At 44.0% G+C, this 25839-nt stretch overlaps 1 protein-coding gene across 7 annotated transcripts in view; it reads right to left on the minus strand.

The window, feature by feature from the left end:
• Window positions 1-25839, minus strand: part of DAB1 (DAB adaptor protein 1) — a 721439-nt gene that overhangs the window by 93259 nt on the left and 602341 nt on the right. For 6 of the 7 annotated variants that reach the window (XM_075832689.1, XM_075832692.1, XM_075832691.1 and 3 more), the window contains 2 exons: window positions 22085-22224; window positions 14102-14200 (listed from right to left, as the gene is read on the minus strand). In XM_075832689.1, coding sequence (XP_075688804.1) covers window positions 14102-14200; window positions 22085-22224 — 239 coding nt within the window. Of the gene's footprint in view, window positions 1-14101; window positions 14201-22084; window positions 22225-23741; window positions 23822-25839 lie in introns of those variants that run through there. The other variant, XM_075832695.1, reaches the window with a different exon arrangement.

The raw sequence follows: 25839 nt of genomic DNA on the forward strand, positions 1-25839 counted from the left end.
GTGATCAGCTGTGATCTGTGGGGTAACCTGGCAGTAAGTGTTCAGTTTCCCTACAGCGCCACCGCAGGAGAAACAAAGCATTACACAGTGTCCTTTCATATCAGTGTGTTGTCTGTGTAATACAGGACAGGACAGGTCCTCCAAAAAAATATTTATTATTTACTTATAATGTTACTCATTCTGTATTATGTGAATGATATAATATCTATAAAATAAGTGTATACTGACAACAGGAACTATACAAGCCCGGCGCTTCCCTCCTGTCTGAGCTGGGTCACCCGCCGTCCACTGCCAATGTCTAGAGCAAATACCTCTCACCCCATTTCTGATTGGTAATGCTCATGATGAGTGTGATTAATGATGATGATGAGAGTGATTAATGATTATTGGTTGTGATAATTGATAATAATGGTAGTTGGTGATGATTAATGATGATTTTTAATAATGATTGATTATGGTGAAGATAATTGACGATTGATGATTGTTAATGATATAATAAAGCTGCAGAATATCTTGGTGCTATATAAAGAATATTATTATTAATGATTAATTATGATGATTTGTGATTGCTGGTGATGATGAGAGTGATTGGTGATGATTGATCATGATGATATATGCTGATGACGGTGATTGATCATGATAATGAGAGTGATTGATGATGATGAGAGTGATTGATGATGATGAGAGTGATTGATGATGATGAGAGTGCTTGATGATGATGATGATGATGATGAGGATAATGATTGATAAGAGTGATTGGTGATGATTGATGATGATGATGATGATAATGAGAGTGCTTGATGATGATGATGATGAGGATAATGATTGGTGATGATAAGAGTGATTGGTGATGATTGATGATGATGATGATGATAATGAGAGTGATTGATGATGATGACGGTGATTGATGATGATGATGAGAGTGATTGATGATTATGAGAGTGATTGATGATGATGAGAGTGATTGATGATGATGAGAGTGATTGATGATGATGAGAGTGATTGATGATGAGAGTGATTGATGATGATTGATGCAGATGGTTATGATCATAATTCATGATTATTGATGATGGTGATTGTTGTGATTGATGATAATTGGTGGTGATGATGGTTTGTTCCCCTCTTCTATGTGTCATCATGGGGTTCTCCTTCTCTCGCTCAGCTCCTTGAGTTGATGTAAAGTGTCATCGTTTTACTTCTTGAGTTGGTTTTCTGTTTTTTGCCTTGAGCCTTCTCTTTAACTCACAGATAAAAACTGGCACAAACTTTCATATCAGGCGCGTGGAGTCACTGGGGGCCACATTATTCTACTGCCGAGCTTAAAGTGACCTAATTCTGAAGTTACAGGAGCCGCTGTCCCCTCTCACACTCACGCAACGGGGACGACTAAATATTGTATGGAGATGTCGGTGCCGCAGCCAAGTCCTCACCCTGCAAATTCTGCATCAGAATTACTCCGGCTTCTTATCGTTTTACTTCACAACGCAAATGTTTTACAGGGAAGCGGCTATTAAATCTCCCACGATGGGGACAATTCTGCTACTTATATCTGTTTCTGGGAAAGATGTGTTACAATTCAACCAACACGGTTGCTATTATAGTTGTCAGAGTGGTCATCCAGCTTTCTGAGAATCCTGAATGGCAGATCTTCCTAGCTAGGAGCAATATGTAACCAAGGTATATATCACTGTATGGTACGGTGGATCTGCCATGCGTGGTCAGGCTCCAGGAGTCTTAAACGATAATTCTGTAAGAATGCAGTGATATTTCCGCTGCTCGTGTTCTATTGAATAACTAGTCAGATCTGCCATTCGGCACTCTCAGAAAGCTGGATGGCTACCCTTGTAAGAGCTGTGGTATTGGGAGGCCGTGTAAAGATGTTCGTAGATCACAGACTGAGCGTTTCATAGCGGAAGGAGCAGCGTGCCCAGCAGCACAGAGTATTTTAGGAGAGGAGTGAGCTGATCCTCTGGGGGCAGTGACCTGTCCACTCAAGTGGTGATGTTAGTGAGGACAAGTCTTAATGTAACAGGGTCAGTGTCATGGGAACGGGAACAAATGCAATGGGGGGCCTTTAAATGAGACGGATTAAACCACGAATACAGAATAAATAAATACAGGAATGTTTCTCACATCCATTACATTCTGGAAGACAGGCCACAACATTAATTACTCTTCTCAATCAAATGACTGGACCTGATCAATTCAACACTCAATGGAATTCTGTGCAACAGTTTGCGATATAGCGCCTGTCATACAAGCTGTGGCCTGTAGGTGGCAGTATATACAGGTAGAAAGGTAAAATCCGGTAAATGCAGAGAAAACGTTTCCTAGCGCAACATTTCCCGTAACATTTGCATTAAAAAGAATAATGAGAATAAGAGTATAATGTAGATCTTTGTACCGCGGCGGTGAATGATGACTTATGTACGACCCTTCAGTCCGGGCTCACTCCCACCTCCCGGATCTCCCACCTCCCGGATATACATCTGCCATCAGGCACTTTAGGTGTCACAATTCAATGAGGGATGTAATTGACCCAATGCTGGTAACATGCACATTAACCGAAGAGCGCAGGTGATATAAATGATGAAGTCAATACCGAAAACCAACCTAGAAATGTAAAATCCCAAATATGCCGCATACCCAAAGACGCGGGCTCCCAATGTGAATATATAATCTAACAGATAAATTATAGTAAGGCCCCATAGCTATAGTCAATGTATCATAGAGGCAGCACATGGCACACTAGGGGACGGGGTGCCCCAGATCAGCTCCGATCCCCATGGGGGTGCTATGTGATTTTGGGAAGAAGAGGGTCATGGTGCCCTTCTCTCCTGCAAAGAATGGGACGGGGTGGAGTACAAACAAGCACAGAGCCCTTCATGTCCTAGATATGGGTCTGTGGGGTATGGACATGTAGAAGCATGCTCAGAGCAGTGTATTGTACAGCAGGGGGCGACATTGAGCACAAGCTCCTCCCAGGATAGAGAGAGGCATGATGGGAGGAATAACCAGCATAAAAAAAGGTGTAAAACAAAACCCAAGAATCGTAATCTAATATAATACATTTACTATGCCACTGAGGAAGGTTTATTACAATGTTTGTATTAATATTAATAGGGACTGGGATAGTTCCTTAAATTAATGGTAGAATGAGAATCAATGATCCTGCCCAATTTAGTGTTACATTGCAAACATTTAGAAACACATGGCTGCTTTTTTCCAGAAACAGCGCCACACCAGTCCATGGGTTGTGTCTGGAATTGCAGTTCAACTCCATTAGAGTGAATGAGGCTGAGCTGCAATACCAGACATAAGCTGTGGACAGGTGTGGCGCTGTTCTTAGACGAAAGCCATGTTTCTAATCATTAAAGGTGCTGTGGTACCAATGATATGTGATGGGGCCTCCACCTAGAGTGATTGTCAGCTCTTCAGCCTGCGATGTTCTGCACCAGCAGCGGCCTTTGTGCTCCACAACATAAGCGGGAATGTAAATATATAGAGATCTCTTATACTGCGGCTTCCACACACATCGCTTACAATTAGTTTCTTTCTCATTTACTAATGAGATCCTTCCAATCTCCTTCTGTGTAATTAGCTGCTGTGCAAGGACTTGGCTCCAACCCAAAGTCGGTGCAGACATCCCCTCCGCTCCCTACCGGTCTCCTACAGGATTAATGACACAAATACAGGATATAATGTCTTCTCCAACGAGCAATATAGAGAAATGCACCGAACATCTGATATTACCAAAGACCTGAGTGATAATCCTGCGGGGGCGGCACGGACCCCGACTTTGCCAAGAGCCCCCCTAGCCTGGTGATCCGCCACGGAGGACTGGGGGGCGATCACTAAATACAATGACCTCCATAGACGTCTAATGAGGTCAACCGGCATTCTGTAATTCTGCAGGTGGAACTCTCTCACATAAAAGTGAGACCCCCAACTGTGGTGATGCCCCATCACTATAACCCCCATCATGTACAGTTACTAAATGTCATTATAAAACAATCTCCAGAGACAGTCCCTGATGTGAGGAGCCGCTGTATCTAAGCCTATCACGCATGATACTGTCTGATGAGCCGCCGTATCTAAGCCTATCACGCATGATACTGTCTGATGAGCCGCTGTATCTAATCCAATCGGGTGAAACTGCCTGCTGAGCTGGAGTATCTAAGCCTTAACATTATGCATGATACTGCTTTCTGAGATGTTGTATCTCAGCATATCATGTGTGATACTGTCTGCAGAGTCATTGTATCTAAGCCTATTATATGTGATACTGTCTGCTGAGCCATGTATCTAATCCTATCATGTGTGATACTGTCTACTGAGCAGCTGTATCTAATCCTATCATGTGTGATACTGTCTGCTGAGCTGCTGTATCTAATCCTATCATGTGTGATACTGTCTGCTGAGCTGTGTATCTAATCCTATCATGTGTGATACTGTCTGCTGAGCTGTGTATCTAATCCTATCATGTGTGATACTGTCTGCTGAGCTGTGCATCTAATCCTACCATGTGTGATACTGTCTGCTGAGCCATGTATCTAATCCTATCATGTGTGATACTGTCTGCTGAGCTGTGTATCTAATCCTATCATGTGTGATACTGTAGCTGAGCCGCTGTATCTAATCCTATCATGTGTGATACTGTCTGCTGAGCTGTGTATCTAATCCTATCATGTGTGATACTGTCTGCTGAGCTGTGTATCTAATCCTATTATGTGTGATACTGTCTGCTGATCTGTGGATCTAATCCTATAATGTGTGATACTGTCTGCTGAACTGTGTATCTAATCCTATCATGTGTTGTGTGATACTGTCTGCTGAACTGCTGTATCTAATCCTATCATGTGTGATACTGTCTGCTAAGCTGTGTATCTAATCCTATCACATGTGATACTGTCTGCTGAGCTGCTGTATCTAATCCTATCATGTGTGATACTGTCTGCTGTGCTGTGTATCTAATCCTATCGTGTGTTACTGTCTGCTGAGCTGTATCTAAGCCTATAATGTGTGATACTATTTGCTGAGTCGCTGTATCTAATCCTGTCATGTGTGATACTGTCTGCTGAGCTGTGTATCTAATCCTATCATGTGTGATACTGTCTGCTGAGCTGCTGTATCTAACCCCATCATGTGTGATACTGACTGCTGAGCTGTGTATCTAATCCTATCATGTGTGATACTGACTGCTGAGCTGTGTATCTAATCCTATCATGTGTGATACTGTCTGATGAGCCGGTGTATCTAATCCTATGATCTGTGATACTGTCTGCTGAGCCTCTGTATCTAATCTTATCATGTGTGATACTGTCTGCTGAGCTGTGTATCTAATCCTATCATGTGTGATACTGTCTGCTGAACTGTGTATCTAATCCTATCATGTGTGATACTGTCTGCTGAGCTGCTGTATCTAATCCTATCATGTGTGATACTGTCTGCTAAGCTGTGTATCTAATCCTATCACATGTGATACTGTCTGCTGAGCTGCTGTATCTAATCCTATCATGTGTGATACTGTCTGCTGTGCTGTGTATCTAATCCTATCATGTGTGTTACTGTCTGCTGAGCTGTATCTAAGCCTATAATGTGTGATACTATTTGCTGAGTCGCTGTATCTAATCCTGTCATGTGTGATACTGTCTGCTGAGCTGTGTATCTAATCCTATCATGTGTGATACTGTCTGCTGAGCTGCTGTATCTAACCCCATCATGTGTGATACTGACTGCTGAGCTGTGTATCTAATCCTATCATGTGTGATACTGACTGCTGAGCTGTGTATCTAATCCTATCATGTGTGATACTGTCTGCTGAGCCGGTGTATCTAATCCTATGATCTGTGATACTGTCTGCTGAGCCTCTGTATCTAATCTTATCATGTGTGATACTGTCTGCTGAGCTGTGTATCTAATCCTATCATGTGTGATACTGTCTGCTGAACTGTGTATCTAATCCTATCATGTGTGATACTGTCTGCTGAGCTGCTGTATCTAATCCTATCATGTGTGATACTGTCTGCTAAGCTGTGTATCTAATCCTATCACATGTGATACTGTCTGCTGAGCTGCTGTATCTAATCCTATCATGTGTGATACTGTCTGCTGTGCTGTGTATCTAATCCTATCATGTGTGATACTGTCTGCTGAGCTGTGTATCTAATCCTATCATGTGTGATACTGTCTGCTAAGCTGTGTATCTAATCCTATCATGTGTGATACTGTCTGCTGAGCTGCTGTATCTAATCCTATCATGTGTGATACTGTCTGCTGAGCTGTGTATCTAATCCTATCATGTGTGATACTGTCTGCTAAGCTGTGTATCTAATCCTATCATGTGTGATACTGTCTGCTGAGCTGCTGTATCTAATCCTATCATGTGTGATACTGTCTGCTGTGCTGTGTATCTAATCCTATCATGTGTGTTACTGTCTGCTGAGCTGTATCTAAGCCTATAATGTGTGATACTATTTGCTGAGTCGCTGTATCTAATCCTGTCATGTGTGATACCGTCTACTGAACTGCATATCTAAGCTGTATCTAACTGGCAGCACTACATCTCTCATCATCCCAGATAGAAGTAAACATCTAGATCCAGGATATTTTGGATGACTCCTCCGGCAGATGATAACCGGAGAAGGTTTCTGGATTTCTTTGCGGTCAGCGCCCGGGCTCATCCTGGAGACATAAGACGGGGGTGACATTCAGTTTTGTAAATAGAAATAATTTTCCTTCCATGTGAGATGAAAGTTTAATGAATGGAAAGTGCCTTTAATTAATTGATGGGGGAGGGGACTGGAAGCGGCGATAGATAATTAGAGATGATTGGCAACGTTCTAGTTACTAAGTATTAAAATATAAGGGTTCCCGTACATGTAGCGGCTGTGCGCTTTTACGATGCGGTTTTTGGCAGCGCAGCCTGTACATGGTCTCAATGTGCTTTACCTGTACAAGGTGCGCAGCCAAAAAGCGCATTGCAAACCGTTTTGCTGCATGATTCTTGGTCAGCTGCGTTCATGGGCACCCTTAGCGTCTATTCACACGGTGCGGTCATATCGAGTATTTTACCGCAATATTCACAACGCTTCACTTTGCCACGGTTTTGAAAAAAACGCAACGTGAAAACCCAGACTAAGAATCCTATCAATTAACTAATTAATCACCTCCTTAAAGGACTCGTCCATTTTTATGTACAGCTTAAAGGAACACACCAACATAACTTTTACACTGTGTTATGCCCAGTGCGGAGCCTGTGGGGGCGGAGCATGACACAGGAAGTCTCTCTTTAGTGTCCTTTGAATCCCTATGTCATGCTCCGCCCCCTCAGGCCCCGCCCTTGGTATAACACAGTGTATCAGCTCTGCCCGGAGTGTGACTTTAATCACTGTATAAGAGCAGTTTCACACGAGCCTAATGTTCAAGGGATCTTTCATCTATGATGCTGCCAGTTCAAGTCATCAGACCCGCGGTCCGGTCGCGGATTGCGGCCACGTAATATATTATATTATAGGGTCGAAGAAATGTGCCCATGTTACCCTCATGTAAAACTGGCCTAATGGAAGGTTCTGCAACTTTCTATGTTCGGTACTTTATGTTTCAATTCCTCACAATTTTCAAGATCCTACGAGTTTCTAAGGGGTGGTGAGGGGGGGGCAGTTTCTAAATGGGGGGGGGGGTGTACGCTCTTGAATTATTTCATGATTGCCACTTAAGGGATCCGCGAAGGGGGTACAATTACACCAAATGCTGCGGCCACTGCAGACCCCAATCTTAGGCCTTATTTACACGAGCGTATTTCACAACCGTGATACACGCGTGAAAATAACGCACGTCACACGGACCTATGCAAGTCAATGGGGCCATTCAGACATTCAGTGTTTTTCACGCTGCGTGAAACTCACAACATGTCCTATACTTGAGCGTTTTTTGCGCATCACGCACCCATTGAAGTCAATGGGTGCGTGAAAATCACGGACAGCACACGGACGCACGTTCGTGTGCTGTGCGTTATTCGCGCAACAGTTGCTCAAGAAATGATGGGAAAAAGAAAAATACCTCCTTCATTTCATTTTGTAAACGTCAAAACCGCGTGACATAAGGATGGCGTACGCGCGAAAATAACGTAAACACGCACCAAACACTGATGTCACATGGAACTGCAACGCGCGCAAAACTATGAGTTTTTTACGTGCGCAAAACACACACGTTCGTGTAAATAAGGCCTCAAGTGCAGGTAATAGAATCCCCTGTATGTCAAGACTGGCTGTTCAGTATAATGTAATGACATCATCAAACAGCCTCTCTGTGGTGATGTCATCAATCCTAGCCACAGCACTAGTGTGATGATGTCATCAGTCCCAATCCAGCACTAGTGTAATGATATAATCATCCCCAACCAAATCACTAGTGTAATGACGCCATCAGCCAAAAACCACAGCACAAGAGTAATGATGTCATCAGCCCGAACCAAATCACTAAAGTAATGATGTCATCAGCCACAACCAAATCACTAAAATAATGATGTCATCAGCCCCAACCAAATCACTAAAGTAATGATGTCATCAGCCCCAACCAAATCACTAAAGTAATGATGTCATCAGCCTCAACCAAATCACTAAAGTAATGATGTCATCAGTCAAAAGTCAATCAGTCACAGCAGTAGTGTAATGATGTCACCAGTCCGAGCCAGCCCACACTGCACAGGCAGAGACATAAATTTAGTAAAAAAGTGGGTGAAAGGGTGTGACTAAAACCAGAAGAGGGGATTCAGTGGATTTAAGAGGGGGGGAGTAACAGGGGGCTTACTATTACCTGCTCTGGGTACAGAAACTCTACTATATTACAACAATGTATCACATCCTTATGACAACCTTTTATTCTATTGGTAACTATGTCAGATTTAAAGATACAGTAACAAAAATGAAAACTTTTTTATTTTTTTAATCGAGTGAGATCCTCGTATGCTTTGCATTTGGCAAGTAAAAGAAACACATTTCCCTGGGAAATGTCAGACATATGGGTTGAGGGTTTTCAGTCCAGGATAGAGCTAGAAGTGACGGCACAGCTCACAGATTGGCGGCGGCGCAGCCTTCCTTGCGCTGCTGTTGTATCCTATGTCTGACAGATGCCTTATCATTAAGTTTGTAAATGCGACGTACTTAACTTGTAAGTAAAAAAATCAACATTATATTTCTGCTAACTGATTACCATTCGCAAAATGTTCTGTAATTAAGAGCCGCGATAAAAATAAAAATACGAAAAAATAATAAAAATGACAATGCATTCATGGCCGGGTGCTCCTGAGGGACCCTCAATCGTCGTTAGTGTAACGCACATTTGTTCAATGACAGATCAAGCAAAACAAACTTAATGAAGCGAGCGACTGTAGTTTATAACGTAATAATGAGGCGCGCGCTATCGTGTATTATTCCCACGTCTGTCCCTTTATGAAGAAGCCATTTTGAAAGGAAAGATAGAATTTAATAATGTCAAAATTGCGCAGCAGGCCACGAAAATACGGATATATGTAAGACTTCTGCCCGTTATCATTTGCATAGAGCTTGCAATGATTACGGAAAACGTGCCGTAAATAATGGTGCTGGGTCCCTTTAATTCCCACCTTAATACCTATTTCGGAAAACGCCAGATTTTTTCTTTTTTCTTCTAACGAACAAGTAATTAGCGGCCGCATTAAGGCACCTCCGCAGGGTCGGCACTCTGTAAACAGCCTCATTAATTGGAGATGTTGGAGGAGAGAAACGCAGTTTAATATAAATCCACCTTCATATTCCCGGCTAATCAGGTAATGACGAGCGCAAATACAGTTAATTAATACGACAATTATTATTTCCTCGCTGACGAGGTTACCGGTGACTATAAACATTATACAATACTTCGACAACTTCCATTAAAAGTGACATAATTAGCGCAACACTTTTCTTATTCTAGATTTGTAGGGTGATTATAAATGTGCAGTGAAATTCCAATAATCCAGAATGCGTCCGAAATATTGGACGACGTATATACAGCATAGATCTTTACATTACAGCAGTCCTCGCTCTGTAGAACGCAGGTTCAGGGGTCTGTATTGTCACCACCACAAACAACGGGCTTCAAATAGTATCTTTGCCACTGGCATTCTATTCATGAACCATGAAGCTCAGGATGAACAGATCTGTATATTTCTACCGGGGGCCCTAAAAGGATTTAAAGAGGTATTCCAAGATTTTACATTGTTGGCCCATCTTGTGTGATAGGTATTCCAGCTCCCAGGACCCCTACCAATCAGAGGAATGAAGGGTCCCCCACGAAGATCACAGATATCCTAACGATACCCCATCAATGTATGATCCCAGAAACTCCTTTTAAAAGTTTTTTTTTTTTAAATAAAGCTTAATCACGGTCTAATGAAAAGTTCAGCAAATTTCTAATATACTTTACGTTTCAATTCATCACTATTTTCAAGATCTCTGCTTGTTGTCAGTGAAGGGGACATTGTTTACATTCTATCCTAATCACGTCTAACGGACACAGGTGCAGAGGATGAGCCCATACAGCGGTGTCAGTTGGACATGATCAGAAGGAGATGTAAACAATGTTCCCTTCCACAGACAGCAAGCAGAGCTCTTGAAAATGGTGAGGAATTGATGGATAAAGTATATTGGAAAGTTGCTGAACTTTTTGTTTTATAAAGTTTAAGGGGGAACTAAACTTTGAGAAAACGTTTGGCATGCCATTGTGACATGTCAGAAGTTTTGATCGGTGGGGGTCTGAGCACTGAGACTCCCAACGATCGCTGAAATGAAGCTGCGGGAGCGCTCGGGTGATCGCTGTGTCGCTTCGTTTCTGAATGGATTTCCTTGGAAACTTGAGCGAGCGCTGTACGGACACATAGACTTTCAGAAGCCGATCAGAAAAAAAGCGGCACAGCGATCATCCAAGCCGCTTCGTTTTAGCGATCTGTGGTGGTCTCAGTGCTCGGACCCCCACCGATTAAGACTTCTGACATGTCAAAAGTTTTTTTAAACGTTTAGTTACACTTTAAGCTTTACGTTCATAAAACCAGCAAAGTTCTATAATAATAATAATAATAATAATAATAATAATAAAAAAAATGAAATAAATAATAATATAAATAATAATAATAATAATAATAATAATAAAAAATGAAATAAATAATATAAATAATAATAATAATAATAATAATATAAATAATTATAATAATAATAGTAAAATCTCTGCTGCTGTTCTAGTCCCTCTCTCAGCTCGTCTCTTTCATCCATTCTTCTTCCTACTGGAATTATATTCATGTTTAATTGTCTTAATAAATGACCTTAGCTGCTGCTCTTCCATTCAGGGTATGTTCACACGGCCAAATTTCAGACGTATACGAGGCGTATTATGCCTCGTTTTACGTCTGAAAATATGGCTACAATACGTCGGCAAACATCTGCCCATTCATTTGAATGGGTTTGCCGACGTACTGTGCAGACGACCTGTTATTTACGAGTCGTCGTTTGACAGCTGTCAAACGACGACCCGTAAATTTACTGCCTCGGCAAAGAAGTGCAGGACACTTCTTTGCCACGTAATTTGAGCCGTTCTTCATTGAAATCAATGAAGCACGGCTCAAGGTTTAAGAGCGTCTCAGACGCCTCGTAAATTACGAGGAGGAGCTTTTACGTGTGAAACGAGGCAGCTGTTAAGGGTATGTTCACACGGCGGGGGTCCGTAACGGCTGAAATTACGGGGATGTTTCAGCCTGAAAACATCCCCGTAATTTCAGCCGTACCGGCATGTGCAGGCGCTTGAACGCCGCGTCAATTACGGCCGTAATTTGCGCTGCTATTCATTGGAGTCAATGAATAGCGGCTCCAATTACGGCCAAAGAAGTGACAGGTCACTTCTTCTACGCGGGCGTCTATTTACGCGCCGTCATTTGACAGCGGCGCGTAAATATACGCCTCGTGTGAACAGACAAACGTCTGCCCATTGCTTTCAATGGGCAGATGTTTGTCAGCGCTATTGAGGCGCTATTTTCAGACGTAATTCAGGGCAAAAACGCCCGAATTACGTCCGTAAATAGGCCGTGTGAACATACCCTAACAGTCTGTCTTTTCACACGTAACTGCCTCTCAGCGTGTGAACATACCCTCACTGTGATGTGTTACCAAATCCGCCGGTTGAAGCAGATTCTGCAGGACTGATAGAGTGCTATGAGCGTCTCTTAATCAGGACTAACGGTCCCCCCATCTGCAGGATCCAGGTGGTTATGTCCCCCCCCTACTCCGCTCCCCTGTGGACCGCAGTCAGATGTCTTGTAGTGGAGCAGACACAAGCAAGAAGCGGAGTCCCTGGTGGCTGCCGCCGCTGTAGAACAGGCTGCTCGCCTTAAATAGTAGCAACCGCACAATACATCTCTGTCTGAAATCAGCCAATTAGTGCGTCTGTTTGCTTTCCATTTGAAGGTAACTGCTTGTTTTCAATGCAAAATCAGCATAATCTCTCTAAACAAGTGGAAAAAATTAATTGACGATTAACCAAATGGTTGCTGGAGACGTACACATGTCATACGCAATGTTATGTGTTGAGGATTGTTCTTAAAGGGGTTCTGTACTAATAATTATGACATAACATGATAAGATGGGATTCTCCTTTAAGGGGCGGGTAGACATGCTCTTGGATGTGCCCACCCCTTAAAGGGGTATTCCTATCTTCCTATTTCACAGATCCGGAGAATGTAGGGATCGAGGTCCCTTAGGATCGGCGAGATAGGGAGGTTATTATTTTTTGGCTCCGATCCAACCACAACACAGCCCAATATCCAGTGTCGGATAGTTTTCAGATCTGCTTCATTAGGACACAGTAAGGCTATGTTCACACGCAGTGACCAAAAACGTCTGAAAATACGGAGCTGTTTTCAGGCGAAAACAGCTCCTGATTTTCAGACGTTTTTGTAGCAACTCGTGTTTTTCGCTGCGTATTGTACGGCCGTTATTGGAGCTGTTTTTCAATGGAGTCAATGAAAAATGGCTCAAAAACGTCCCAAAAAGTTACATGCACTTCTTTTTCGCAGGCGTCTTTTTACGGACCGTATTTTGACAGCGATGCGTAAAATTACACCTCGTGGGAACAGAACACCGTAGAACCCATTGCAAGCAATGGGCAGATGTTTGTAGACGTATTAGGGGCGTTTATTCAGGCGTAATTCAAGTCGTAAAACGCCCGCATTACGTCTGAAAACACTGCGTGTGAACATACCCTTATGATCAGTAACTGCTGCTTAGCTGCATTGTCTATTATAGTCTAAGTTAGTAAAAAACCCATCTCCAGTTTCATCAGAAGCTCAGGCTGCTGCTCTATTCCTGCCCCATGCTTTACACTGCAGCTCTGCTTTTTCAGACTGGCTGCTGTGTATAAGCACAAGCTCAGCAGGAAGTCACTACATAGGGAGATGATTTCCATTACAGCAAGTACAGAGGATTATAAACGATGCAAACAACTAAAACCAGTGAGAAAAAGAAGATATTGCTACTTAGACTGAAGCAAATGAGGTCTGGATACATTTTTAAGATGAACCGCTTCTCATACGGAATGATATGGTAAGAATGGCCATTCAGGGTCTACAGAAAGTTGGGTGACCACCTGTGTCATCCCTGTCATGGCGACCATTCGCGGTTGTCACTCAGATACCCAAGATAACTAAGAAGCGGCTGTATTACAAGACTCCACACAAGAAGACGTCTCGGGGGACAATGTTTCCCGATCCCGTCCCGATCCCGTTAAAAATAGGAACCGGAAATTTTTTTTTAATCTGCGACCATTACTGGGAAGAAGGGGAAATCGCTGGAGGAGGTGACAGGTCAATGCGGAAAATAACTATGTCACTTCTTACAACGATTGCCCTAAAATTGCAAAATACAATTTACAACTGTGAAAGTAGAAAAGACATGAAAGGCAAGAGCGACGAAAGGGCAGCAAAGGCGAGATACGGAATCTATAAAAAGGCGCCTATGTGGCGCACGGTTTTCTCTGAATGTATTGTCCCTGTTTCCCGGCATATTAAGCAGTCGTGGCTGATTGTGCGTCTACTTACACCGGTCTTTTCATCAAAGATTTTGATTCCTCCAAAGGAAACGGTTAAAAATACTTTTTGTTTGTGTTCGCCTTTTGATCGCGCTCCTGCTGCAATACCCTGTCGAGAGAAGAAGAAAATAGATCATCTTGGGTTAGAGGGTCACCCTATTATTCTGTGGCCCTTTGAAAAATTCAACTTGAGGGAGGACTGACATGGCCGCTGTTATGTTCAGTCGGTTTCCACTGAAGATATTGAGTTTGTTAAACTTTTCACAGTTCAAATTGCAAATTTACTAAAGCCGTATAAATAAAAAGTGGCGCAGTAGCGAGTACAGATGATTTGCCTAATTCATAGATTCTTTAAAATCCAATTCTATAGAAAGCAATTCACATAGACCAGTGTTGTGTGCGGTAAAAAGAATTCTAACTGCCTGTCACAATCACTAGGGGGAGCTCACTGCATACAGTTTTATTATTGAGTTGAATGGGGGCTGTATGAATCGGTATACAGTGAGCTCCCCCTAGTGGTGGCTGCAGGCAAAAATAATTTTTTCATTTGTCCCTATGAACTTGTGAAAGGATCCAGGATATTTGGAGCTGCTTCCCTTCACCTTCTTGTACAGCCGAATAAAGTGACATTGTTACTTTGTATCTATTACAGGAATCTATATGATATCTGTGACCCAGTAAAGGTCATCCCCATTGTCTTCCTTTGCCTCGGGAGCTTTTTGGAAGCCTTTGAGACTGAAACATTAGTAACAATTAAGTTTTTGTGTATTCAGAATGAAACGTTAACGCTTTGTTCAGTCTTCAATAAAATAAAGGAGCAGAAATTATTAAAATTGAGCAGAACCCCTTGTGTCCCACTGTTCGGTATAAAGGCGGTTATACTTGCTTACAAGACAGGAACATTAATCTGTGAGACCTCCCGGGCTCCGCCATCATTTTCTTGAGCTCAGATAAACCTCTCAATTATTGGGAAGAAAAGAATCCAACATCTTGGAGACAAGGGGACATTTTCACGGACGCAATGGACGGCATATTTTGTCAGCAGGTGTCTGGGCTGCATGTTGGGTAAGTGAAAATGGAGGGGGATTAAAACTAATTTGTAATGTGCATATTTCCAAGGTGATAAAAGGAATAACTAATGAAAAAATAGCTTATTACTAAGGCATAAAACGCCGAAAAAATCAGGTTAAATGTTGAGACCGGTGGTCGGCATCCTGTGGCTGATGGGAATATTCGCCTTCTTCAGGGACTGGCTGAGGAAGAGGCAAATGTTTGCAAAGTACCCATGATGTACCAATTGTAGGGGTCGCGTACACCAGCCCCAGGGGGGTCTGGTAATTTTCTGCCCCAATGTCTTATAGCTTAGAACTCAATCTATGGTGTCTGGAGTTTCTGTGCCCCAATTTCTGGATAAGTGATATAGTGCCCCAATCCCTGGTTTAGTGTTTCGGTCCTTGGTACCCAGTAGTTTACGGGTCTAGTTCCTAATGTCCAGTAGTCAACTGGCCCATTTAACTGGTCTAGCAAGTGGCGTATATAGAAAAGTGGGGGCCCCATAGTGGAGATTAAAATGTGCCCCCCATTATGATGCTGGGTTTTACCACCCAGGATAGAAGGGCCTGGCATTTGTTCACCCTTCTTTGCCCTGTCCATAAATCTTGGGCCAAATCCCTTCGTCTTGTTTCCTAATAATGTAATTCCTCTGGAGAGAGGGGCGTCCCATAAGTTCTTGCCACCCAATAGCAAAATGGATGAAACAACCCAGGATGGGCCCCCTTCTCTCTAGGGCCTCATGGCAGTCTATATGGTATGTACTCCTCTGGGTCTAGTTCCTGGTGTCCAATACAGATTAATGTCGCAGTTTCCAGTGGTTCAGTTCCAGGTATCTATAGCTTTAATTCGACCTTCCCTGGTGTTTGCAGGTTTAGTGTCCCAGTCATACTCCAGTGCGTTAACTGCCAAATTCATTGTGTCATGTGGAGGGTCAGTGTCCAGTTTAGTGATATAGAGCCCCAGTCCCTGGTGTTCATTGGTTCTAGTGACTCAGTTTCTAGTGTATAGTAGTTTAACGCCCTTCAGTCCCCGTCCCCCACAGTCTCTAGTGTTGTGTTGTTTGTGGTCCCAGTCCTTGGTGTTAAATTATTTTATGTCTCAGTTATTGCAATCCATTGGGTTTCTGGCCCCAGACACTGTTCTTAAGTGATGCAGCACCTGATAATCTTGTTATTTCGTAACCCAGTCCCTGGTGTCTAGTGGTCCAGTTCTCCAGTCCCTGGTGTCTAGTGGTCCAGTTCTCCAGTATCTACTGGTTCAGTTTTCAAATCCCTGGTGTCTAATAGTTCCGTTTTTTCCATCCCTAGTGTCTAGTGGTTCAGATCTTTAATCTCTTGTGTCTAATAGTCCCTGGTGCCTAGTGATTCAGTTCTCCAGTCTCTGGTGTCTAGTGGCTTAGTTCTCTAATCACTGGTGTCCAGTGGTTCAGTTATATAGTCCCTGGAGTCCAGTGGTTCAGTTATCTAGTCCCTGGTGTCTAGTGGTTCAGTTCTTCAGTCCCTGGTGTTTAGTGGTTCAGTTCTTCAGTCCCTGGTGTCTAGTGATTCAGTTCTCTAGTCCCTGGTGCCTAGTGATTCAGTTCTCTAGTCCCTGGCATCTAGTGGTTCAATTCTTTAGTCCCTGGTGTCTAGTGGCTCAGTTCTTTAGTCCCTGGCATCTAGTGGTTTAGTTCTTTAGTTCATGGTATCCAGTGGTTCAGTTCTCCAGTCCCTGGTATCTAGTGGTCCAGTTCTCCAGTCCCTGGTATCTAGTGGTCCCGTTCTCCAGTCCCTGGTGTATAGTGGTCCAGTTTTCTAGTCCCTTGTGTCTAGTGGTTATGTTCTCCAGTCCCTGGTGCCTAGTGGTCCAGTTCTCCAGTCCCTGGTGTCTAGAGGTCCTGTTCTCGAGTCCCTGGTATCTAGTGGTCCAGTTCTCTAGTCCTTGGTGTCCAGTGGTTCAGTTTTCCAATCCCTGGTATCCAGTGGTTCAGTTATCTAGTCCCTGGTGTCCAGTTATCTAGTCCCTGGTGTCCAGTGGTTCAGTTATCTAGTCCCTGGTGTCTAGTGGTTCAGTTCTTCAGTCCCTGGTGTCTAGTGATTCAGTTTTCCAGTCCCTGGAATCTAGTGAATCATTTCTCTAGTCCCTGGTGCCTAGTGATTCAGTTCTCAAGTCCCTGGTGCCTAGTGATTCAGTTCTCTAGGCCCTGGCATCTAGTGGTTCAGTTCTTTAGTCCCTGGTGTCTAGTGGCTCAGTTCTTTAGTCCCTGGCATCTAGTGGTCCAGTTCTCCAGTCCCTGGTATCTAGTGGTCCAGTTCTCCAGTCCCTGGTGTATAGTGGTTCAGTTCTCAAGTCCCTGGTGTATAGTGGTTCAGTTCTCCAGTCCCTGGTGTCAAGTGACTCGGTTCTCCAGTCCCTGGTGTCTAGTGGTCCAGTTCTCTAGTCCCTGGTGTCCAGAGGTCCTATTCTCTTGTCTCTGGTGTCTAGAGGTCCTGTTCTCTAGTCCCTGGTATCTAGTGGTCCAGTTCTCTAGTCCCTGGTGTCTAGTGATTCAGTTCTCCAGTCCCTGGTGTCTAGTGGTTCAGTTCTCCAGTCCCTGGTGTCTAGTGGTTCAGTTCTCCAGTCCCTGGTGTCTAGTGATTCAGTTCTCCAGTACCTGGTGTCTAGTGGTCCAGTTCTCTAGTCCCTGGTGTCTAGAGGTCCTATTCTCTAGTCCCTGGTATCTAGTGGTCCAGTTCTCTAGTCCCTGGTGTCTAGTGATTCAGTTCTCCAGTCCCTGGTGTCTAGTGGTCCAGTTCTCTTGTCCCTGGTGTCTAGTGGTCCAGTTTTCCAGTCCCTGGTGTCTAGAGGTCCTGTTCTCTAGTCCCTGGTATCTAGTGGTCCAGTTCTCTAGTCCTTGGTATCCAGTAGTCCTTTCTCATACACTGTATTATGATCTTCCTGATTACTGAGTCATAAATATGTCTTTTATCTAGTGGTCCCGTTCTCCAGTCCCTGGTGTCTAGTGGTCCAGTTTTCTAGTCCCTTCTGTCTAGTGGTTCAGTTCTCCAGTCCCTGGTGCCTAGTGGTCCAGTTCTCCAGTCCCTGGTGTCTAGAGGTCATGTTCTCTAGTCCCTGGTATCTAGTGGTCCAGTTCTCTAGTCCTTGGTGTCCAGTGGTTCAGTTTTCCAATCCCTGGTATCCAGTGGTTCAGTTATCTAGTCCCTGGTGTCCAGTGGTTCAGTTATCTAGTCCCTGGTGTCCAGTGGTTCAGTTATCTAGTCCCTGGTGTCCAGTGGTTCAGTTATCTAGTCCCTGGTGTCTAGTGATTCAGTTTTCCAGTCCCTGGAATCTAGTGAATCATTTCTCTAGTCCCTGGTGCCTAGTGATTCAGTTCTCAAGTCCCTGGTGTCTAGTGGCTCAGTTCTTTAGTCCCTGGCATCTAGTGGTCCAGTTCTCCAGTCCCTGGTATCTAGTGGTCCAGTTCTCCAGTCCCTGGTGTATAGTGGTTCAGTTCTCCAGTCCCTGGTGTATAGTGGTTCAGTTCTCCAGTCCCTGGTGTCAAGTGACTCAGTTCTCCAGTCCCTGGTGTCTAGTGGTCCAGTTCTCCAGTCCCTGGTGTCTAGTGATTCAGTTCTCCAGTACCTGGTGTCTAGTGGTCCAGTTCTCTAGTCCCTGGTGTCTAGAGGTCCTATTCTCTTGTCTCTGGTGTCTAGAGGTCCTGTTCTCTAGTCCCTGGTATCTAGTGGTCCAGTTCTCTAGTCCGTGGTGTCTAGTGATTCAGTTCTCCAGTCCCTGGTGTCTAGTGGTCCAGTTCTCTAGTCCCTGGTGTCTAGTGGTCCAGTTTTCCAGTCCCTGGTGTCTAGAGGTCCTGTTCTCTAGTCCCTGGTATCTAGTGGTCCAGTTCTCTAGTCCCTGGTATCTAGTGGTCCAGTTCTCTAGTCCCTGGTGTCTAGTGATTCAGTTCTCCAGTCCCTGGTGTCTAGTGGTCCAGTTCTCTAGTCCCTGGTGTCTAGTGGTCCAGTTTTCCAGTCCCTGGTGTCTAGAGGTCCTGTTCTCTAGTCCCTGGTATCTAGTGGTCCAGTTCTCTAGTCCCTGGTGTCTAGTGATTCAGTTCTCCAGTCCCTGGTGTCTAGTGGTCCAGTTCTCTAGTCCCTGGTGCCTAGTGGTCCAGTTCTCCAGTCCCTGGTGTCTAGAGGTCATGTTCTCTAGTCCCTGGTATCTAGTGGTCCAGTTCTCTAGTCCTTGGTGTCCAGTGGTTCAGTTTTCCAATCCCTGGTATCCAGTGGTTCAGTTATCTAGTCCCTGGTGTCCAGTGGTTCAGTTATCTAGTCCCTGGTGTCCAGTGGTTCAGTTATCTAGTCCCTGGTGTCTAGTGGTTCAGTTCTTCAGTCCCTGGTGTCTAGTGATTCAGTTTTCCAGTCCCTGGAATCTAGTGAATCATTTCTCTAGTCCCTGGTGCCTAGTGATTCAGTTCTCTAGTCCCTGGTATCTAGTGGTCCAGTTCTCTAGTCCCTGGTATCTAGTGGTCCAGTTCTCTAGTCCCTGGTGTCTAGTGATTCAGTTCTCCAGTCCCTGGTGTCTAGTGGTCCAGTTCTCTAGTCCCCGGTGGTGTCTAGTGGTCCAGTTTTCCAGTCCCTGGTGTCTAGAGGTCCTGTTCTCTAGTCCCTGGTATCTAGTGGTCCAGTTCTCTAGTCCCTGGTGTCTAGTGATTCAGTTCTCCAGTCCCTGGTGTCAAGTGACTCAGTTCTCCAGTCCCTGGTGTCTAGTGGTCCAGTTCTCTAGTCCCTGGTGTCTAGAGGTCCTACTCTCTTGTCTCTGGTGTCTAGAGGTCCTATTCTCTTGTCTCTGGTGTCTAGAGGTCCTGTTCTCTAGTCCCTGGTATCTAGTGATTCAGTTCTCCAGTCCCTGGTGTCTAGTTGTTCAGTTCTCCAGTCCCTGGTGTCTAGTGGTCCAGTTCTCTAGTCCCTGGTGTCTAGTGGTCCAGTTTTCCAGTCCCTGGTGTCTAGAGGTCCTGTTCTCTAGTCCCTGGTATCTAGTGGTCTAGTTCTCTAGTCCCTGGTGTCTAGTGATTCAGTTCTCCAGTCCCTGGTGTCTAATGGTCCAGTTCTCTAGTCCCTGGTGTCTAGTGGTCCAGTTTTCCAGTCCCTGGTGTCTAGAGGTCCTGTTCTCTAGACCCTGGTATCTAGTGGTCCAGTTCTCTAGTCCCTGGTGTCTAGTGATTCAGTTCTCCAGTCCCTGGTGTCTAGTGGTCCAGTTCTCTAGTCCCTGGTGTCTAGTGGTCCAGTTTTCCAGTCCCTGGTGTCTAGAGGTCCTGTTCTCTAGTCCCTGGTATCTAGTGGTCCAGTTCTCTAGTCCTTGGTATCCAGTAGTCCTTTCTCATACACTGTATTATGATCTTCCTGATTACTGAGTCATAAATATGTCTTTTATACTGAAAGACTTCCAACTCTGTAAAATTAATTTCATGTTTCTGTTTTATATATTCCAAAATGAGATAAACCCAAGGGGTAGAAATCAGACACGTGAGCTACCGGAGGTCTAACAGATCACATCACAATTTTATAGGTACCGGAACAGAATGAATAAACACGGTTATATAATCTCATTGTAAGTTTGACGAGGAATCTACATCTACGTTACAATCTGATCTTCACTTCTTTCTATCTTTGTATTATTTGTGGCTTCCATTGCTTTTTGTGTTCCTGAGGATGAATATTCGATCACATTTGATCACGCAGCTGCTTTGGGAATCTCCGATAACACCGATCACCGCAGCTTATCCTTCCACTTTTTTATATTACATGTATTCGGGAGATTATTGGTCTTTTAATAATATTACATTTCAGGTTTTTCCCTCTAAGCTTCTTCCTATCTGATGGCTGTGTCTATAAATAAATATTTCCAACCCATCACTCATATGGCCTCATTGCTGCAAATATTCAGCGGAGCTGCACACAGAATGTATTTGCTCACATGGGTTTACAGCGGGCCATAGACATGAAATATGTTTGTTGGTGGATTTAGCGAATTTCATGGGATTCTCCAACAATCTCATGTCTTTGGTGGAAGCCTGACCACCCCTCGACATCTTACAAACAAAACAGGGATCATACAAATTCGGGAAAAGCTCATTTTAATCTCTCCACCGGGCATGCTATCGCAGGCCATGGAAGCAAGGCCATACATGATGTTATAGAGGCCGCCACACAGCTGATATCAGACCCATGGAGAAAATGGGCCTCACTGACAGCTGAGAACATAGGAAAGATTCTCTATCTCCATGGGCCCCACCAACAAAAAATAATCTCCAGATAGTGAGCAGGATAGTGAGCTCGGACTAGTGACATCACAGCTCCTAGTCTGGTGATGTCACCTAAAAGGGTTCACCAGTATTAGAAAAACATGGCTGCCTTCTTCTTTCAAAAACAGCTCCACGCCTGTTTCTAAGGTTGTTTTTGGAATTGCGGCTGAAGGGAATGGGGCTGAGGTGCAATACCACACTCAACCTGTGGATAGATGTGGAGCTGTTTTTGGAAGACAACAGCTATGTTTTTCAAATTCTGGAGCTGTGATGTCACTAGTCCGAGCTCCCAATCCTGCTCTATTCACTCTGGTCTATTGTGTTTGTATAACTGAGATAGGGAAATTACCTTGTGAGCCCCACTTGAGACTGTTCAGCTGATCCCATCTCCAATAGCTAGACAGGGGACTACAGCTGGGCCCATCCTCTCCTGTGGGTCAATGGGGCCTGTGTACCCCTCAGGTGTTAGGGTCCTGGGCACTGGCCATGCTCAAACCACATTTGTAATTTTTGCAATTCAACGGGAAGTAAATATTACCCGTTTATGGGATATGGGAGGAAACATATGCAAACACAAGGACATTTTATACACTCTATGTAGATTTTGCCCTAGTTGGATTCATTAGTCCTGACCTACCCATTGAATTACTAATGACCAATAAAAGGACAACTAAAAGATACCTTGAGCTTCATCATTGAATCCTGGCATAACTTGTCTCCTCTTGCGGCCGAAACCTCGTCAATCCCAATTAGTTTTGCCTTGTACCGAACACCGTCCCCCTTAAACCTTTTTATTAAAGTTGCTTCACTGCGATCTTGGCCTAAAAGGAAACACAAAAAACAAAAACTGTTTAGGAAAACACAAAGTTGCATAAAAATGTAATTTGAGCCCCCATCCCCCACTGTACAACAGGCCCATGAATCTTACTGCTTTAGACATATCGGACTACCAAACGGTTTCATTTTTTTCTTGCTTGAGGCAAGACTGGTACAGGCAACAAACACGAGGAAAAATTCAAAGCAAACAACAAAAACATTTGCCATCTGCTTCATATTATGCAACATGGAGAACCAAAATTCAATTCAATTAAATGCTTATGTCCTAATTATTTGATTACATTAAATACAACAATAGGATTTTTGCATCTCCTGTACAGTAAAACTGTGAGCGACCTGCAGATATCGTACTGTGGAGGAACTGTAAAAAACAAGGATTCACTATTTATGGAGGGGGCAGATATTTACAACTTGTTGGAATTACCGTTCTCTTCATGTATAATGCTACTTAAAGTGAAGACATCAGGTAATAAAGGAAAACTGCCTATCCATTCACTAGAGAGCGGTGACATCACTGAAAATGCAACATATCATTCACTAGAGAGCAGCGGTGACATCACTTAGAATGCAGCTTATCTATTCACTAGGGAGCAGTGACATCACTGAGAATGCAGCCTATCCATTCACTAGGGAGCAGTGACATCACTTAGAATGCAGCTTTTCTTTTTCACTAGAGACCAGTGACATCACTGAGAATGTAGCCTATCCATTCACTAGAGAGCGGTGACATCACTGAGAATGCAGCCTGTCCATTCACTAAGGAGCAGTGACATCACTTAGAATGCAGCTTATTTATTCACTAGAAAGCAGTGACATCAATGACATTGCAGCCTATCATTTCACTAGAGAGCAGCGGTGACCTAATTGACAATACAACCAACCATTCAGTAGAGAGACCAGCGGTGATATCACTGAGAATACAGCCTATCCATTCACTAGAGACCAATGACATCACTGAGAATGCAGCCTATCCATTCACTAGAGACCAATGACATCACTGAGAATGCAGCCTATCCATTCACTATAGACCAATGACATCACTGAGAATGCAGCCTATCCATTCACTATAGACGAATGACATCACTGAGAATGCAGCCTATCCATTCACTAGAGAGCAGTGACATCACTGACATTCACTATAGACTGATGGTGACATCACTTAGAATTCAGTCTATCGATTCACTAGAGACCAATGCCATCACTGAGAATACAGCCTATCCATTCACTAGAGACCAATGACATCACTGAGAATACAGCCTATCCATTCACTATAGACCAATGACATCACTGAGAATGCAGCCTATCCATTCACTAGAGACTAATGACATCACTGAGAATGCAGCCTATCCATTCACTATAGACCAATGACATCACTGAGAATGCAGCCTATCCATTCACTATAGGTGACATCAGTTAGAATTCAGCCTATCGATTTACTAGACAGCAGCGGTGACATGACTGAGAATATTTGAAGATTTCTTTGCTTCTTACGATAACCCACCTGACAGCGATTTTTCAGCTTTGGATGGACTTCTCCTTTAAGAGATCTTTGTCAAGCAATGAATTTATTTTCTGTTCCAAAAACCCAGATTGCTCTTCTAAGCTGCTCTGTCTGCTGTACATAAGGAATATGCAGCATATGGACAAGGAAATATGGCAGAGCTAAAAAAAAATAGTAATAAGAATAAAACGACAGCTCAATGCGGCTTGTCCCAAATGTTAGCACTTTATCTCACTTTGTCTTCATTATGATCTGTAAATAATTCTAAGTAACTAAAAAAGAGTTTAATATTTTCTTCAAACTCCTAAAACCCAAACCTACAGCAGTAAACGTACAGCTACAATCCGGAAAAAGACGCAAGATGATTGGTCAGTAGCTTTTTGCCCCAACTCCATCAAAAACATTCATGTCCCGCTCGGCCACATGTCCCCCTCCCCCTTTCGGAGTAACAAGTGCCAATTATCTGGCGGGATACAAATGACTAGATTGGTTATAATTCAACCTCAATGTGAGATTGAGGGGCTGTTGGGCGTTCCCCATCAGGGTGTAGCTAGTGGGGACTGGCAGGGCAGGTACTATCACTTCTCAGGGCACTTAGGCTATGTTCACACGGAGTATTTTGGGGGAGGAATATCTGCCTCAAAATTCAGTTTTGAACTTTGAGGCAGATATTCCTCTCCCTGCACGCCGATTTTCGCGGCGATTATCGCGCCGTTTTTCGCCCGCGGCCATTGAGCGCCGCGGGCATAAAACAGCGAGAAATACGCTTTCTCCTGCCTCCCATTGAAGTCAATGGGAGGTCAGAGGCGGAAGCGCCCGAAGATAGGGCATGTCGCTTCTTTTTCCCGCGAGGCAGTTTTACTGCTCGCGGGAAAAAGACGCCGACGCCTCCCATTGAAATCAATGGGAGGCGTTCTCGGGCCGTTTTTGCCGAGTTTTGCGACGCAGTTTCCGCGTCAAAAAACTCGGCAAAATACCCCGTGTGAACATAGCCTTACAGTGGAGGTTGGCCCCCATTTGTTTTGCCCCGGAGAAGCTGATATACCCTGGTAATTATGCCCATGCTTGTTATTCTATCATGGTCAGGGTTGAACAAATCCCAGAAGCCGATTAGCCAATGTGCAGAACATATTCTACAGGCCCCTAACTTTTTAGGGTCTTTTCTATTAATGTCTATGGATGAGCATATAGTTGGGCCACTGGTCTAATTGGCTCCTAAAGTGGACATTATTTTGCCTACCTCTAACCATGGTTGTGGAGAGATTCAGTACATTTGGAATATCCCCACCATCAACCTTAAAGGTAACCCTTCCGAAAAAGAAGCTGGTGCAGCAGGTCGGCAGCCACACATTTCAATCTGCAGCGGCCACCATGTAACACATGGACATGCTGGGTCTGCCGGCAGCGGGAGCCACTCTTAGGCTGGATTCACAGGAGCATGTTCCGTCCGTAATGGACGGAACGTATTTCAGCCGCAAGTCCCGGACCGAACACAGTGCAGGGAGCCGGGCTCCTAGCATCATAGCTATGTCCGACGCTAGGAGTCCCTGCCTCGCTGCGGGACAACTGTCCCGTACTGTAATCATGTTTTCAGTACGGGACAGTTGTTCCACGGAGAGGCAGGGACTCCTAGCGTCGTACGTAACTATGATGTTATCTGTGGCAAGTCCACTGTCTTTTCTGCAACGCCTGAATTACCTGTCAAATATGCAAATGTTGCTGCAGATTCACAGCCAATGGCAAAAAAAACTCTGTGTGAACAGGGCCTTAAGATTTTATTATTTTTTGTTCTATTTTTCACATTTAAATTGCTGCACTAATATTAGGATTTTCCAGTTGCTGGGAGAGGGGCAGGGTACCGGCAGTTATCCGGCTTTCAGAAGGCACCGCTTGGCGGCATCGATTATTTATGGAAATATTTCTTTTTTTCTTCTTACATTAAGAAATAAATGCTGTTATATCGGGGAGTCAGTAGAAGTTTCCATAGTTACACGGCAGCTATTCTAAGATAAATTGGCAGCGCCGTGCAATGTGCAAAGCTGTCTCATGTAAACGTGTTATTACTGCAGAAAAACCCACCATGAAAGAGCAACTGGTT

Source organism: Rhinoderma darwinii, chromosome 7, assembly GCF_050947455.1.
Source record: "Rhinoderma darwinii isolate aRhiDar2 chromosome 7, aRhiDar2.hap1, whole genome shotgun sequence".
Classification (NCBI taxonomy): Eukaryota; Metazoa; Chordata; class Amphibia; order Anura; family Rhinodermatidae; genus Rhinoderma; species Rhinoderma darwinii.